General features: G+C 40.5%; 1 protein-coding gene across 2 annotated transcripts in view; it reads right to left on the minus strand.

Moving 5' to 3' along the window:
* LOC139751551 (mechanosensory protein 2-like) overlaps positions 1–17,500 on the minus strand; it is a 1,369,287-nt gene that overhangs the window by 759,695 nt on the left and 592,092 nt on the right. The window contains exon 3 of one of the 2 annotated variants that reach the window (XM_071667090.1): positions 14,112–14,153. The exons of the other annotated variant lie outside the window; for it this stretch is intronic. Coding sequence (XP_071523191.1) covers positions 14,112–14,153 — 42 coding nt within the window. The remainder of the gene's footprint in view (positions 1–14,111; positions 14,154–17,500) is intronic. 2 annotated transcript variants of the gene reach the window in all.

Below are 17,500 nucleotides of genomic sequence, written 5' to 3' on the forward strand. Positions count from 1 at the left end.
AAGAACACAAAACCTAACACAAACGTGTAAAAAAAAAAAAAAAAAAAAAAAAAAAAAAAAACACGCTAAACTGTGCAATATCTGCTAAAATTCACCTTGGCTACCCAGGCAACCACCTCACTATTTAGTTAACCAATCAGAAGCTAGTGAGAACTGGGATCTCCTCATTCCCTACGGTGATTGGTGGGAAGGATCAAAGTTTACCCAGCCAATCAGGGGCAGTCGCCCCACAGGGGGTCGGGGCTGGTGAAGCTCTGATCTCATTTCCACGCCATCTCCCAGGAAAAGAAAAAAAAAAAAAACTGACCCCCATAAGGATACTTTCTTTGCCGTATGTACATACTTTCGTAATTTATGACTTCCGGACAGTTCAGTAATTGCTATTAATCTATTCTCTTTATGTGATTTCTCTTTACATTCAGCCATATAGGTTGGAGCCTCATGATGTGTCTGAAGATTTGAAAATGGCTGATCTTTCAAGGTCATGTTGTATCAAGGTTCTTGATGATGTATTCATTGGCTTCCAGGACATCGTCTCATGGCAAATATATATATATATATATATATATATATATATATATATATATATATATATATATATACTATACTTTGTCGCTGTCTCTCGCGTTAGCGAGGTAGCGCAAGGAAACAGACGAAAGAATGGCCCAGCCCACTCACATACATTTTTAAATACCTACCCATGGTTACACTGCGAGTGGAAAGCCACTTTCGCGAAGTTTTATCATCGTCAGTTGACGACGTCGAATACAATTCTAACAAAGCAACCTTTAGCTTCAGTCCAGCCCACCTGCCTTCCCCTGCTTCTGAGTGTGGCGCAACATTTGGAGCTCAAGGAGCCCTGGAGAAAGTGCCCTGGGGTCGGACAGCCCCAGGATCCTTTTTAGAAAAGGGATCAACCACTTAATAGATACATCAAATGACCCGATTAGGACTCAGAGCAGCCAAAGTTTACCATGAGTACACACACTCTCCTGTAAACCACATCAGGGTCGATACCAGTCTTACGTTCTACGTCTACATCTAATAACAGAGATACGAGCAATGTTGCAGGCACCATTACACGCCCCGGAAAAAAAAAAAATATATATATATAGTGACTTAACACACCCTAATTCATTAGCGTAAAGGAAGAATGAACGGGAAATGCACTTAAATTAATTACGTCTGTGGAGACAAAAGAAGGCGGAGTGGCTTCACAAAGGTAAATGTGCTTTAAAGTCCTTAAATACCAGTGAGATAACCATTATGTACACACCATGTTTATCCTCCCATCTGTTCTCGGTCCTGCTACGGTTCTAAACAACAACTAATGTTAACACAAGGAGCGGCTGGGGTCACCCTGATGTCTACATCACACACACACACACACACACACACACACACACACACACACACACACAACTCTCAATCCCTAACTTCCGCCTATCGAGAAATCTTCCACCACAGAACAGCATCATAATATCTCAAAGAACAGAACTACCCCAGCCAGAGTTCTCCTCCTTGGGGGTCTGTTGAACACCCGCCCTACCACCACCACCACCACCACCCACCCAACCCCGCCCTTATTACAATCAACCTTCACGAAAGAAAAAAACAAAACAAAAAGGAAATATTTCTTCCAATCAGTGTGTGTTCGCTGGCGAGTGAGGAATGAAGGTAATGCTACGTTACTTCGCTGGCGCTGAGGTTCTCCGTGGCCTGTGTGAAGTCATTAGACTTGGGAGAGGAATTTTTTGTACGTTGGGGAAGAGAGAGAGAGAGAGAGAGAGAGAGAGAGAGAGAGAGAGAGAGAGAGAGAGAGAGAGAGAGAGAGAGAGAGAGAGAGTGGGTTCTTCAGAATCAGATGTGAATAAGTAATGACTGATATGGTGAAGCGAGTGATGAAGAACTTGTACAGTGATCAAGGTGAGAATGATCGTGTTATTTAATGATAATTACATTACCGGTAAATAATAATAATAATAATAATAATAATAATAATAATTATTATTATTATTATTATTAATTATGTTATTAACAATAATGCAAGAACAACAAGAACAAGATAAGAAGAATGAAGCCATGAACATAACACAATATAGAGATAACGATAACAAACGCATAATAACAAATCAAGATAACAAATTTCTCCTCCACTGGATAACAGAATCCCACTGATGATAACTCAAGTGGGAAACGGCCACGTTACCCTTCAAATTCTTACCGTTTTCTTAAGTCCCACTTAACAAGTGAAAATATAAAGAACGGTGGAATATATTTTATTGTAAACTACAAAAGTAATAAAAAGAGTAAATGATAGCTTTTATACTTAATGTAATCCCATTTATGCAGCTAAACAGCTAAATCAACCATTTTATCTTTGATTAATCATGGTAGCTTCAAAGGTCAGGTAGGAATGATATATATATATATATATATATATATATATATATATATATATATATATATATATATATATATATATATATATATATCACAGGCTTAAGAGGGTTTTGATCGTGTGTGTGTGTGTGTGTGTGTGTGTGTGTGTGTGTGTGGCGAACCTTACTGGTATAGAATGGATTATCGGAATTAGATAGAAGGATGATAAAAATATTGCAGATTATAGATGAGGTTATGGATTATATCATCGTCAGGAGCCAAGATGGGCGCAAGGTGAGTGCATCGCCGAGAGAGAGAGAGAGAGTGTGTGTACTGGCACACTCTTGTGTGGGAGTACGTGTTGTGTGTGTGTGTGTGTGTGTGTGTGTGGCACCACTCTACATAACCCACACTGAACCACAACCAAAACGTACCCGAAGCACCTCCCCTTATGAAGACGACCGGAGGGGCCCTTAGGGGGGGGTGTTGTGATCAGCTTGACCTTTGACCTGACCCTTAGCAGGTTAGGTCAAAGGCCAGACCTTCATATGAACCCATGGAGAGGTTCAACGATATAGGAAATTAGTGCTATGCGACGGGCCTTAACCTGATTCCATACGTCTCGAAATCAAGCGTATGAACATAGATATATGAACCAAAGCGACGAGGACGAAGGATGATAAGGTTACAGCTCAGGTCATGATGGGAAGAAAAAAAAAAAAAAAGCATTGCCCTTACTGAAGGATAAACATGGATATAAAACAACGTCATTCAATATATCATTAAACCAAAAAATGGCTCATCAACCATGTTACGTAAGTCATGAGGTCAAGGTCACAACTTTCAATCCACACGAAAAACGAGGTCAACTGGGGTCAACTGCTTCCTTTTTAATTTAAGGCGTTTTTACCTTGGCATGACGGAGGCCAAGTGTGTGTACACTGCTGAGGAGGGTCAATAGGTCATTTCGACACGCTCATTAACGGCAACAGTCAGACAACCCTTAACGGGATAACGATGGTTGCTTAACACCGCTACGATTCACATCAAAATATGTGATCGTTCGTCAGCTGAAACTTGCTGAAACTTCTAAACAATGAGGTTGGAAACTGAAACTTCTAAACCACGAGGTTGGAAACTGAAACTTCTAAACCATGAGGTTGAAAACTGAAACTTCTAAACTATGAGGTTGGAAACTGAAACTTCTAAACCATGAGGTTGGAAACTGAAACTTCTAAACCATGAGGTTGGAAACTGAAACTTCTAAACTATGAGGTTGGAAACAAACTTCTAAACCATGAGGTTGGAAACTGAAACTTCTAAACAATGAGGTTGGAAACTGAAACTTCTAAACCAGGAGGTTGGAAACTGAAACTTCTAAACAATGAGGTTGGAAACTGAAACTTCTAAACAATGAGGTTGGAAACTGAAACTTCTAAACCAGGAGGTTGGAAACTGAAACTTCTAAACAATGAGGTTGGAAACTGAAACTTCTAAACAATGAAGTTGGAAACTGAAACTTCTAAACCATGAGGTTGGAAACTGAAACCATTCAATAGCTGAAACTAATGTCTAAAGCTACCACGACTCTGAAAACTGAGGTTAACTGACAGCTGGAACCAGTTTAGCTTAAGCTCACCACGAAGTGAGGACACTTTAGTCCCTTTACATGGCTGAGGTCAGATGACTGAAACAATCATGAAACCTGGAAACTAACCCTCTGGGAGCTGAAACCAACCTTCCCTGAAGGCAGAGTCTGTGTCTGAAAAAAGAATATATATATATATATATATATATATATATATATATATATATATATATATATATATATATATATATATATATTTCAGATGGCACGCAAGGTCGTCCATTATCCACCCCCCCCCTTCCACAGGTTTCCGGATATCTTAATGATCGCGTCCTCTCAACACTCCGTTACCGACCCAACGCTCCGTGACGCCAGCGAGGATCGCAGGACTCTGCCCTAGACACATGCCGGTCCTAGGGCGTCCTAGGATGGCTGCAGCTGCGTCAGGAGGATCCAGGGGGAAGAGATGTGGAGGTGGATGGAGGTAAGTGTGTGTGTGTGGACAAATATGTGCAAGGTAAGGTCGGGTTTGAGGATAAGTTCGTGTTTCGATGCAGAAAATTTCAGACGTTAAGCACAGTCAACGTAATTCCTCACCGTTCAACAAGAATTAACGGACAGAGAAATAAGAGGAACATAAAAATCACGAAACAATTACCAAAACTTTCTCTTGCTCCCACACATCACTCTGAGCCTCTAGCCACCACAGCACTGAGTAACTGAACTCGATGAGGTACACAATCATCGAATAACTAAAATAGATATATAAAAAAGGGGATAGATAGATAGATAGATAGATGAGTACCCCGTCACTGAACTGAGAGGCGAGCTCTCTGCCTCGAAAGACGAGACGAGACGAGACATCAATGGCATACGTTCTTTTTAAAATGTTTCTTTCATATTTCCTCTTAAAAAATGGAACTTTTAAGGGGGCAGTGCGAACTTTTAAGGGGTACTACTACCCCACCCCCACCCCCCCAGCCACGACTCCCTCCCTCCCTCCTCTCCACGCCATCCCGGAGACGACGACCACCTCCCCCCAATCTCATCACCCCCTCCCCCCTTACCAGAAATCATCCCCTTCCCCCTCCCCACTCTGCTCCCCACGCAAACAGCAGGACAACAACGTGAAACCCGTCTCTCTCTCTCTCTCTCTCTCTCTCTCTCTCTCTCTCTCTCTCTCTCTCTCTCTCTCTCTCTCTCTCGGGGTCATTAGTCTTCCTTTGTTCTTGGGAGCGACGCAATAAATCACGGAGCTGTGTACCTGTGGTGTATGGAATGCCTCTTGTTGTGGGGTAAGTGCATGTAACGCAACGTTCCCTCTCCCTGCTACACCAGTCTGCCACCGCGGCGTTTTCTCATTCCCCCCCACCTACATCTACCCCATTTTCTATGCCTAAATATATCTTCTTTTAATGGTTTTTCAAGACAATTTTATTTGGTTATGGGACTCTGCATTTCATCAATACCTGTGCATGATTCTATATAAAACCTGCATCATATAACCTTCTCGAACTTTTCAAAACGGATACATCTATCTATTTATCTATCTATCTGTGTAAGACCACCACCTTCAAGACTTGTCCTACGATCAGTTGCAGGGTTAGGATGGACTCATTTAAAACGATAAGCTCTCTGACGAGACGACTGCAAATCTGTTCCTCCAACTAATGATGATGCAGCCTCGCCAAAGGTAATCTTGCACTCGCTGTGTAACCCCGCCATATTTTCGGTGTTCCTTAATTACCTTTTTTTTTGTGTGTGTGGACGGCGTCACGCGTTTCACACACTGTTGTGGTACCTGGCGTTCACATTCACGAGAGAACAGTACACCTATCCTCCACTCCTGGCGTTCATTTTTACGAGGGAACTTTACACCTATCCTCCACTCCTGGCCACGAAACTCCGGGACATCACAACCATCCGAGACAGCCCTTATATGGTCGATTTCCTTTATACAAGAGACACACACGAAAATGACAGATAATGTCTGCTAATTACAGGTAATGAATGCTAATACCTAAATAACAATAATAATTACTCCCTTGCCATCTCCTAAGCGATCACGAGTGTGCTTGAAACTGGAATGTACACCTTTGAAGAGGACCAGAAAAACAAGACATCGTCATATACGGTTGTAAATACGTCATGGCTGAGGATGGATAGAGTCAACGACATCTGCTAACATCACGCTGATGGAACTCTGAAATAGTGATGAGGGGGGGGGTTTGACGTGTTACGACAGGGGGTGGGGGTAACACGATGGTTGATGTATAGATAACTGATAGATATCATTCATACAATTCACAGTGAAGCAATACACACACACACACACACACACACACACACACACACAGAGTGCAAAATTCCCTCCACATAGATCACATAATTATGGAATTGCACACATACTTCATTAGTCAATGAAAGACACTGAAACCTCCCCCACCCCAACGACCCCTAGAGCAGAGCCAGAAGCCATCTTGCCTCCAAACGTCATTCAGGCACAGCACCACCAACTTCATGACAGGATTGTCAACTACTGACACTCAAGTTCAGTCAAGAATTGTTTCAGAAACTTTGTCTATATATATATATATATATATATATATATATATATATATATATATATATATATATATATATATCACTAAATACCTCCCATTCTTGTGCTACTTCCCTAACTTCGTTTGCTCTCACCACTTTCTTCTCAACCATAATGATTCCTCATTTCCGAAAACCTCTTCAAATCTTTCATCTGGACACCACAAGGTAATGATCAAACGTTCCACCAACTGCCCCTCTCAAGCACCTTCACAACTAAGACTCTCTTTTACACGCCTATCCAGTAGTATATCATTTAATAATGCTCGGTGACCATCTGTCCTAAGTCGCATACGTACACTTGGACATGTTCGTCTTTTTCAACTAGGTATTCCCAATTACTAGTCCTTTTTCAGCACAGAGTTCCACAAACTATTCGCCATTTCCGTTCGTGATACTCAGTGAATACCCCATGCCCCCTGATTACACCTTCAACGGCCACATACTCACCATGACATTATCAAATCATCCATCACTAACATCCGGTCTCTTGCATCAAAACTGCTGACAAACACTCACTCAGTTACTCCCAAAATACTTGCCTCTCATGATCATTCTTCTCATGGCCAAGTACATAAGCAGTATTTATAAGCCATCAACAATTATTTTAACCCACGTCAGTTTACAGTTCCCTCTCACAACTCCTGCTTCAGGAGCAGTGCTACTCCTTCCTTTGCTCCTGTCCTCTTACCAACCCCTGACTTTACTCCTATCACATTTCCAAACCATCCTTCACCTTTAACTATGAGCTTCGTTTCACTTAGAGCCAGAGCATCCAGGATTCTTCTTAAAACATACTACCTGTCTCTCCTCTCTTCTCATCTTCGCTACATCCACACACACTTAGACACCCCATGCTAATCCTTCGAGGAGCATGCAGACTCCCCGACTGGCTCCCACCTCTGCTTCCTCTTTTATAAACTGAAATACAAAGAGGGAAGTCCCTCCTCCGACACCCAACTCCTCCAGTCGTCTTCTACGACAAGTAGGGAATACGGAGACAGAATTCTTTTTCCCCTACCCAAGGAAGATATATATATATATATATATATATATATATATATATATATATATATATAGATAAAGATAACGCTTAAGAGTGCTACAGAATAAATAGTGGACGACTCTGAACAACTGGTGGGCTGAAACAAAACTTTTTCATGCTGGATTAAAAGTTAGACTTTACAAAAGTTTTGACAAGGATCCAAAGTATCTTTTTTTCCTTCTCTCTCTCTCTCTCTCTCTCTCTCTCTCTCTCTCTCTCTCTCTCTCTCTCTCTCTCTCTCTCTCTCTCCTCACTGCAGCAACCCAGGCATATCTAACTGACCGTGGCGTGATCATATGCTTCGTCTCTGGATCAGGGACCATTACAGACGACAAATTGTGGTCTCTGTCCTTCTTTCTATAGATCAATAACGATAAAAGCAGCAGTTGGCGTCTGCTCCACCTACCTGTGACGGAAGAGAGTATATATATATATATATATATATATATATATATATATATATATATATATATATATATATATATATATATATATATATATTCGTCTCGATCGCTGGGTCAGCTAACTCCAAGTTGTCAACAATTCTAAAGGTCTGTGGCTGATTATCATGCCAAAGTGTGTGTTTGAGTGTGTTTGTTTTTCTTTTATGTTCTGTGTTTCATAGTTTTGTGTTTGTATATACAAGGATATGAATGTGTATGTGAGTAACATATACACATATAATTACATCATATATATATATATATATATATATATATATATATATATATATATATATATATATATATATATATATTACGCAATTACAACTTCGTCATATTAAGGATAGGTTCAAATGCATGAAACAACAGTAATCCACAACCATATCATAGTTTAACAACCCATCAAGAACGAATCAACGTCCACCAACCCCATCCACCCTTGCTTCCCATAACTACTACAACTACAACTACTACTACTACTACAACATCACCACCCCCCCCCAACCCGCCCACCCTCTTTAGCAACCATGCAGCACACACGCCTCAAACAACCATGCACTCGGGGCCCCCAACCACAACAACAACCATGCACTCAGCTTGCAAAAGAGGTGGTGGACATGCACCGCTACCACATGCACTCCCTCTCCTCTACAGCGGAAGCCAATGTAATCCTAAGGCACAGCACTCTGATCATCAAGGTGGACTTTACAGTAACGAAGCTACAACATTGACGATAAAGGAAATAATAAAATAATATAATCTAAATATAATAATATAATTTTGATATAATTCAAATATAATAATGTAATAAAATATATATAAATATAATGTAATATAATAATATAAGCCAACACGAAAATAACATTGATTATGTAAAGCAGAGTGAGTGAGAGAGTGAGAGAAAGAGAGCATGCTTAAATGTCTACACTCCTGGTGAGGCAGCCAGCGACCAGGGAGATGTATATATTACCGGTACTACCCCAGCATGGATAACGGGAAATGGGGTTAGTGACTAGGCTGTGAGTGAGCCAGCACTTCAGTGGCTGTCGTGTGTCTTTCCTTTGGCCCAGGTGGCTTCTTTTCTTCTTTTTTTTTTTTCTGCCTGACCCCACACGTGTGGGCTACTGGCTGACTTTCAGACCACGAACATTGCATCTCACACATAGCACTTGCCAACACCTAGCTCACACGCGACTCGTTCTTCGTAAACTCCCCTTAGATTTCTCCTGCGGTGAGCGCTACGTGCTAGCCCATATAAAAACGAAAGTAATCTCGTCGAAAGCAGCCGTAACTACGTCCACACCTAACTACCGTCATGGCAATGCTTTTTAAACAAATGTAATTCCTACCATCAGCCTTCTGGCGTGCGGATGGCAATACTGAATCCGGTGAGAGAGAGAGAGAGAGAGAGAGAGAGAGAGAGAGAGAGAGAGAGAGAGAGAGAGAGAGAGAGAGAGAGAGAGAGAGCACTAACTCTCACGATCTGATCTCTCGGACAGCATGAGTTTGTAAAAAAAACAACCTTGTGAACCCCCCACCTGAAGGTGAAAGCGACCACACTCATTCCCTTCCTTTGTCACATTTCTCATCTGGCGTTCGTACCCCTTCCGAAATATGTGAAGGCGGGGTGGGTGTGGGGGATCTCTCTCCGAGTTCCCTCTGTGTCGTGTGAGGCATTTCTATATTCCCTACATTAAAAAATGAGGGGCTGTGACACATCTTCTGTAAGAGGTGATGGGCACTTACACCCCCTTCCGTCGCATGTGAGGGCCTTTTAAACTCCTCTCGGTAATGATATGGGGCTTTGGCGTCGCTTCTGTATAATTGTAAGAGGCCATGATGGCCCTTATGTAATATGTGAGATGGGTGGAGAGAATCTAGTAAAGATTATCAAGTGACGATATTACACCAAGTCTCCCTGGACGAAAAGGACACAAACGTCTGTGGATGAGTGTGTGTGTATGTGTGTGTGTGTGTGTGTGTGTGTGTGTGTGTGTGTGTGTGTGTGTGTGAGAGAGAGATTACCAATTTTGTAATTATCTATTTGTACTGTACGGAGGAGGGAGTTCTACACTCGTGGGGCCGGACGCCCCTCCATCTCTTGAACATTCTAGCATACAACATCTTCATTCATTTTGTCGATGCTGTCTACATCTCCAAGTGTCTTCAGTCATATTATTCCATTCATCCAAAACTCTTACACTATCAAAACACTTCTATCCATGGCATTAAAGTTTCCTGCTTAATGCAGTGTTATAACCTCTGGTTATACTATTCCAACATCTTTTGAAGAACTGTTCATTGCCTACGTCATCAAACTGGTGCAAAACCTTGAAGGTTGTGATCAGGTCACCCCTCACTCTTCTCTCTTCCACGGTGAGCAAATGTATGGTCTCTAGCCTTAGCCCTTATACTTCTGGCACCATCTCTGTTGGTCCCCTGTATGTGTGTGTGTGTGTGTGTGTGTGTGTGTGTGTGTGTGTGTGTGTGTGTGTGTGTTACGGGAAGAAAGTTGTACACTCGCATTGCCCCGTCTCTTAACCTTATATATATGTACCTGGGTTGGATGTGATCCGGCAGCTGCCCCGGCCGAAAGATTCGAACACAAGCCCGTTAGATGGCTGAGTATTTTTGTTTGTGAGTAAATTGTGTGTGGATGTGTGTGCGTGGATATGTGCGTGTGGATGTGTGCGTGGATGTGTGTATATGTGCGTGTTTTTTTTCTGTGAACGTTGCAATGTTTGTGAGAGGATGTTTGTGTATGAATAATTTGTTTGTCTGTGTCGGTGTTACGCGTCTATGAGTCCGGAGATGTTTCATAATATATAAGATCCTTAGATATATTATATATATATATATATATATATATATATATATATATATATATATATATATATATATATATATAACTCATATCCAACTGGGATTTTGAGTATGCAGATTTTCCCACATGAATTTAACGATTATACTGATTTCTTGTTCGCACTTTTTGCCTTAACAGTTTAAATGGGCAACAGCTGTATATTGAGCCTCCGTGGTGAAGCTGTTAGCGTTCCTGACCGTGACGCATTCACGGGCCAACCAGGATCGAGCGCACAGGAACAAATCCTGGTTGCGGCAGTCGGTCCACAGACAACCCAGCTGTTCATCCTCCCCTCGGGGCTCAGTGATAAAATGGGTGCCTGGCTTAGGCTAGGGTGTGTATATATATATATATATATATATATATATATATATATATATATATAATCGTTTCAGCTAACATTCACTGATCTCAATACGTTCCTGTAATTTAGCGTTCGCTTTATTTTTTCAGCACTAAATGCATCAGAAGCATCCCATTACAGTGAGTAATCCTACTGAAAGACTATCATTTAACAGCATTGTAAAAAAAAAAAATTTCTATCACCGTTTATCACTGATAAGCAACAGTGATTGTAATGTGTTATCTGAATGCCATTTCTCTATTCCCTTTATAAGTTATACCACAGGGTGTTAAGTATAAAGTGGAACGGCCAATTTGCTCATTCTGTTTATCTTTTTAACCACTTTCACCTGAACTGGTTTATAAGAACTGTATAATTTCGTTCGGTTTTATACAGGTATGATTAATTTTTTTCCCCCATTCATCACGAGGTTACGTGGGGATGCAGTAAGTACGTACACACGGCAAAAAAAGTATAGCTACCCCAATATTCCATTGTATTCGAAATATGCACAGCATCTTCACCAGGCGATATTCTTTGCCTTAACTCTTGAAAAAAAAAAAATATATATGCACTGATGTGTACTCTGAAACGGTAAAATCACTTTTAATTCACCATTTTGATGATTTCCTTTTGAAAAAGTATTTGTACTGAAATTATAACAGACAAAGATCATGGGATAAACTTAAGGAGTGAGATCCAATTTACTTATTATGTGGCTATGGGGGAAGTATATGAAAGTAAAATAGCTGACTGGCATCGTTAGCAATACCTAAATACTTTTCCTAATGGAAATACCTAAACAGGCAGACAAAAATATACGAATGACCGGCACATCATAATTCTGCTCGTGAACCCATTATCATACCAATGCATATTACCATCCCTCTAATAACATATGACTCAAAAGCATGGATGAATGTATAAGATGTAGCGATACGAATCAAGACTTGGCACATGTATATATGAATCAGACACGAGGTTGTACATAACGCCTTTGCGGCCAATCCATACGATAAAGAACCCTTATAAAGAAATGGACTTACACATAACAATATGACTTCACACAAAACGCGATGATTCAGTTGAGGTAAAACTCAGATGCTTTTGCTTTGAAATTTGAGTAGAATCATTCCATATCTATCCAATTCCCTTTCGCTGTTGTGCATCTAAAATCAGCATGTTCTTATATCATTCTTTCAATCAGTTATCAAATGTTGAGGAATATTTGACTCACATGCACACGAAAGTTTTCGACATTATGAGACAGCAGACGATGCGAATATATGGAGGCAGACGGTAACTCCATTCAGGGAGGGCCCGTCACCCGCACCATTTGCACCCACACTTCTTTCCTTTCTATGGAGCGTTACTGCCAGGAAGAGTGAGCAGTACACAGAGACACTCAGGAGATTATATCAAAACTCTTCGTCCAGTGTTTCAAAATGGAAGGCACTGCAAGTGTGACGATACTTCTTTGGTTGACTGTATATCACCCACATACATACAAATAATAATACACACACACACACACACACACACACACACACACACACACACACACACAGTCTCAAGCAAAAAAAAATTGTTAGTATCTTGCCAATAACTGTAGCCATGACCCAGATCTTAATTAAACATATGTCAAACACATACACAATGCATAATGAAGACACTACTTACTTAAGAAAAAACAAGCAATAAGCAAATGAATCATGAGATTACGATGCTTCAGAACTGAAAACAATTGATAGTGTATCATAGCCAGCAAACAAGACGAATAGAGGAGTAAATAGTCTAACTTATGCCAGGCAAACAAGCCCTTATTAAGACTAGTTCGAGAGGAAGTGGCTGGCTCCCTCCCTCCCTCTAGCACATGACAAACCAAGGAAGCAGTGCACTGCTCACATGACATGTTTCCAGCATAGCACCAGGGGAAGATGATCAAGATGATCACGAACATGATGATGATGACTATGAAAAACATAATGGTAGAGAAGACGAAGATGATGATGATGATGATGATGATGACTATGAAAAACATAATGGTAGAGAAGACGAAGATGATAATGAAAAAGAAGAAGAAGAGGATGATGATGATGATGATGATGATTATGATGATGATGAAGAAGAGGAAGATAATGATGATGACCATGAAGAAGAAGAAGAAGAAGAAAATGATAATGATGAGGGAAATGATGTTGATGAAGATGATGATGATAATGATGACGATGGTGATGATGAAGGAAAAATATAATGATGATAATGATGATGATGAAGATAATGATGAAGAAAAATGAAGAAGAGGACTAAAGAAAATGATGATAATTGGGAAGATCTAGATCGAGAAAAAGAAAAAAAGGAGATGAAAGAAAAAAGAGAAATAAAGACAGGAATAAGAAAAAAGAAGACGAAGAAGAATGAAAATTATGAAGACAAAAGAAAAAACGACAAAGATAGACAAAAAGAAAGAAAATGGACAGAGAGAAAGATATAAAGAAAGATACAGAGAAAGAAGTCAAGCAAGCATTTCAGACCACTTTGGCAAAGAGAGAGAGAGAGAGAGAGAGAGAGAGAGAGAGAGAGAGAGAGAGAGAGAGAGAGGCCAAGGCCAACTAAAGCAAGCAGCACCCTAATTGAAAAGGGGAGGGGGACCTCCCCCCCCAGAAAAATAATAATAACCCATCACCCCCCCTCCAACCCCCGTCCCCCAAAACAAATAAGGAGGAGGAGGAGGAGGATGGGGCAAGGGGGAGGAAAGAAGCTATGTGGCTGGCTGGCTGGCTGGTCAGGCATTCTCTTAATTAAGAGGGAAAAAAGGTCAAAAAAAGTTCAGGTGGTGGACTTACATTCGTCTTGCCAGGGGAAAGACACACCCAACTTAGACGTACCTGTGGAGGGAGAGAGGAACAGGTGTTAGAAAGGTCAGGTCACGTGCACGCACCGGTGTCAAGAGAGGTCAGGCCACGTGCACCCGTGTTAGGAAGGTCAGGTCACGTGCACCGGTGTCAGGTAGAAAAGTCAGGTACAATACGCGTGTCGGATAGAAAGGTCAGGTCATGTACAGATGTGTCAGATAGAAAGGTTAGGTCATGTACACATGTGTCACATAGAAAGGCCAGGTCACGTACGTGTACAAGAAAGGTCACATCAATGTATCATAATCATTGACTAACATAAACATACTTGCATATATTCAAAATTGGAAAATGTTATGAAATATAAAACATTTATATATTCATCTCAACGTAAATAAAACAATACATGTAAATATCTATCAAAACATGTGATCGAGAATATAGCAGAACATGGTTAAGAGGTGTTAGTGCATGATGTAAATCAGAATCTCCTGGTAAATAACTTAGGTCACTTGGTCAATGTGTAAACCGAAATTTACAGCACGTTTGTGCAAGTCAGTGAGGCATATACCATATTTACGAACACATGTATGAATCATACCCAATATTTAAAATAAAAGCAATGTCATAACCAACATATAACCAATTGTCATAACCAACATATAACCTTGAGTTAAATTTTTATGGAATTTTGATTTTTAAGACCTTTAAAAACATCTCAAAACCTGGGATAAATGCCTGGCTTCTACCTTGAATTAATTTAAGATTAAGACAAAATGCATAATTGCATCTTTTAAGAAAGAAAAGAAACAAGTTTACCCTAAAGGTAATACATTATTTATATATATATATATATATATATATATATATATATATATATATATATATATATATATATATACTGACATTATAGAAAAAGTTATTAGTTGAAAATCAATCTACTATCTAAAAAATATGCAAATATGCATATAATTTAATCCGTCACGTGTTATCACGACACATGTGAACAGGTTAAAAAAAAAAAAAACAGTGACGACGTAACACAAACACACACGTAAACAATGTTACAATCTGTGACGGGAAATCTAGTTCATAACATTACGTTTGTCACGTTTTATAACGAGTTAAAAAAAAAAAAGGAAAACAGATTTTCTTTTTTATTTCATTCTGATTCTCTATAACCTCAGCTCAATAGAGTTTTCTCTTCCTCATCGATATATTGCGGTATGTATATCGCACATTTCTTTCTCTTCGGCTCTATGAAGAACACACACACACACACACACACACACACAAGGGTCGTTTAAGCACCCCTCCTCAAACACTGGCAACGGAGACAACACTGGTGTTCCTCCTACTGGGTTAAGGTCAACACAAGGCTTGTGTTGACCTTGTGTTGACCTTAACCCATGGTTGCCTGATGGGGTCATATTGACCCCCCCAGCAGGGTCAAAACGTTCAATCATTTTTCATTTAGGTGCTTGAAACAGGTTTCGCACCTTGTGACGTTTCATAATGTATCGTTCTCTTTCAACGAATGCCTTTCGTAACTCTCTCTCAACACAATTATGATTTGCCGTGTCCATGACCAATTCAAAACCGATGCATGACTGGGAGGTCTAACTGACCTCATCCCCCCCAAGTTATTAAACTGATGTATATGAACGTTATCTTATAAATATGGGAAATACAAAATATATAATTGTTGTAATAACGCAGGACTGTAGTATTTTATTAGAACTGTTCAAATAAACAAAACATTTTATGCACTCAATCAATAAATCCGTTTCATTCTAGAACATTACACGTATCGAACATCCAGCAGCACAATACGCGTATTGAACACGGTCGATAAGCCAGCGATCAGGTCTTGCCTCAACAAGGGTATCTGCCACCGCCAGCGTCATACGGTAAGCCATGTGGCGGATCGTCTGCGTCAACATCGGAACGAACGCACGAATGAAGGAACTAATAGCAACGAGCAACACACACGAAGAATTGGATGCTGATAAGTGGTCATGTTATCTATACATACACCTCCTCCTGACTATATTCTTACGACACCGCTTCCGTTCGTAACAGTCCTACGACAGATGACGGGAGGACTGGCGACGACTGTAACACAGGTGGTACTGGCGTTACGACCTCACGTAACCTGCCCAGAAGAGAGAGGACGACTTCATGCCTCCTACACCGTCAGGAGATAAGTGGCGCTTGTAACACCTCATCCATCCGCACATCGGGGCGTTACGACTTCAACTGAATGTTACGACGACACACGTACTGGAACCACCTCATGTGTGGCTCGATGGAGAATCACGACGCAAGACCCATCTCCCGCTTTTTGGACCTCGTCTTCGACAACAATAAGATGATGAGGATGACCAGTGTTATTATGATCGAAACCAACGGGCAAGGAAAACGGACGAACAACGATTGGAAACCACTGACACTCAATGACCTTCATGTCTAGGTAGGCTCGTGGGTTCGAAGAGGAAGTCTACCAAAACAAAACTCTAAGCCTTGAGGCTCGTTGGGGGAGGTCCTCACTTGGCCTTCCTGTCTTTCCCAAAAGCCACGGCAGTCAACGGAGCTGAAGAGAGATATGCGCTGAGAGCAGCATTACCTTCATCATGATCACCAAGCAACACGGAACAGTAAACTGTCTAGGGAGAAACTGGCTGCTGTTCGCTTCATGCTTCATCCAATTCTCAATGAGGCTGCCAGCATTGTGTGTGTGTGTGTTTTACCGTTAGTGAGTAACTGGTACAGGGGACGGCGTACGTACATTCAGTACAGACCACCAACACCTGGTCTTAAAATTCAGGGTGCTGGCGAATGCTGACACATGTGACAAGTGTCGAATATTGAAATGGGATACAGGTAAAGATGAAGAGAAAACAGACACAGACAGACAGACAGATTTTGACGTGTGTGTGTGTGTGTGTGTGTGTGTGTGTGTGTGTGTACATAATCCATCCTTGAGTACTGGCTCTTAACAAGCATTAACCAGGATCCATATTTTTGAGAGGAATGACGTGAGGCAGGTGGCGCAACGCTCACTGAGTTATTTCAAATTCATCCAGGCAGAAAATTGACTTGAACGTTCCAATTTATCAGACGATGATCCGGAAGGAAAAAATATTTACAGTTCCTACTGCTAATGTACAGGATAACAGGATATATATATATATATATATATATATATATATATATATATATATATATATATATATATATATATATACACTAAAAGTGAGGGTGCTTGTGTGCCAGTGAAAATGGAGAATATTCCTAGTAGGTATGTGTATATATATATATATATATATATATATATATATATATATATATATATATATATATATATATAATTTCCCCCT

This window comes from Panulirus ornatus, chromosome 11, assembly GCF_036320965.1.
Source record: "Panulirus ornatus isolate Po-2019 chromosome 11, ASM3632096v1, whole genome shotgun sequence".
NCBI lineage: Eukaryota > Metazoa > Arthropoda > Malacostraca > Decapoda > Palinuridae > Panulirus > Panulirus ornatus.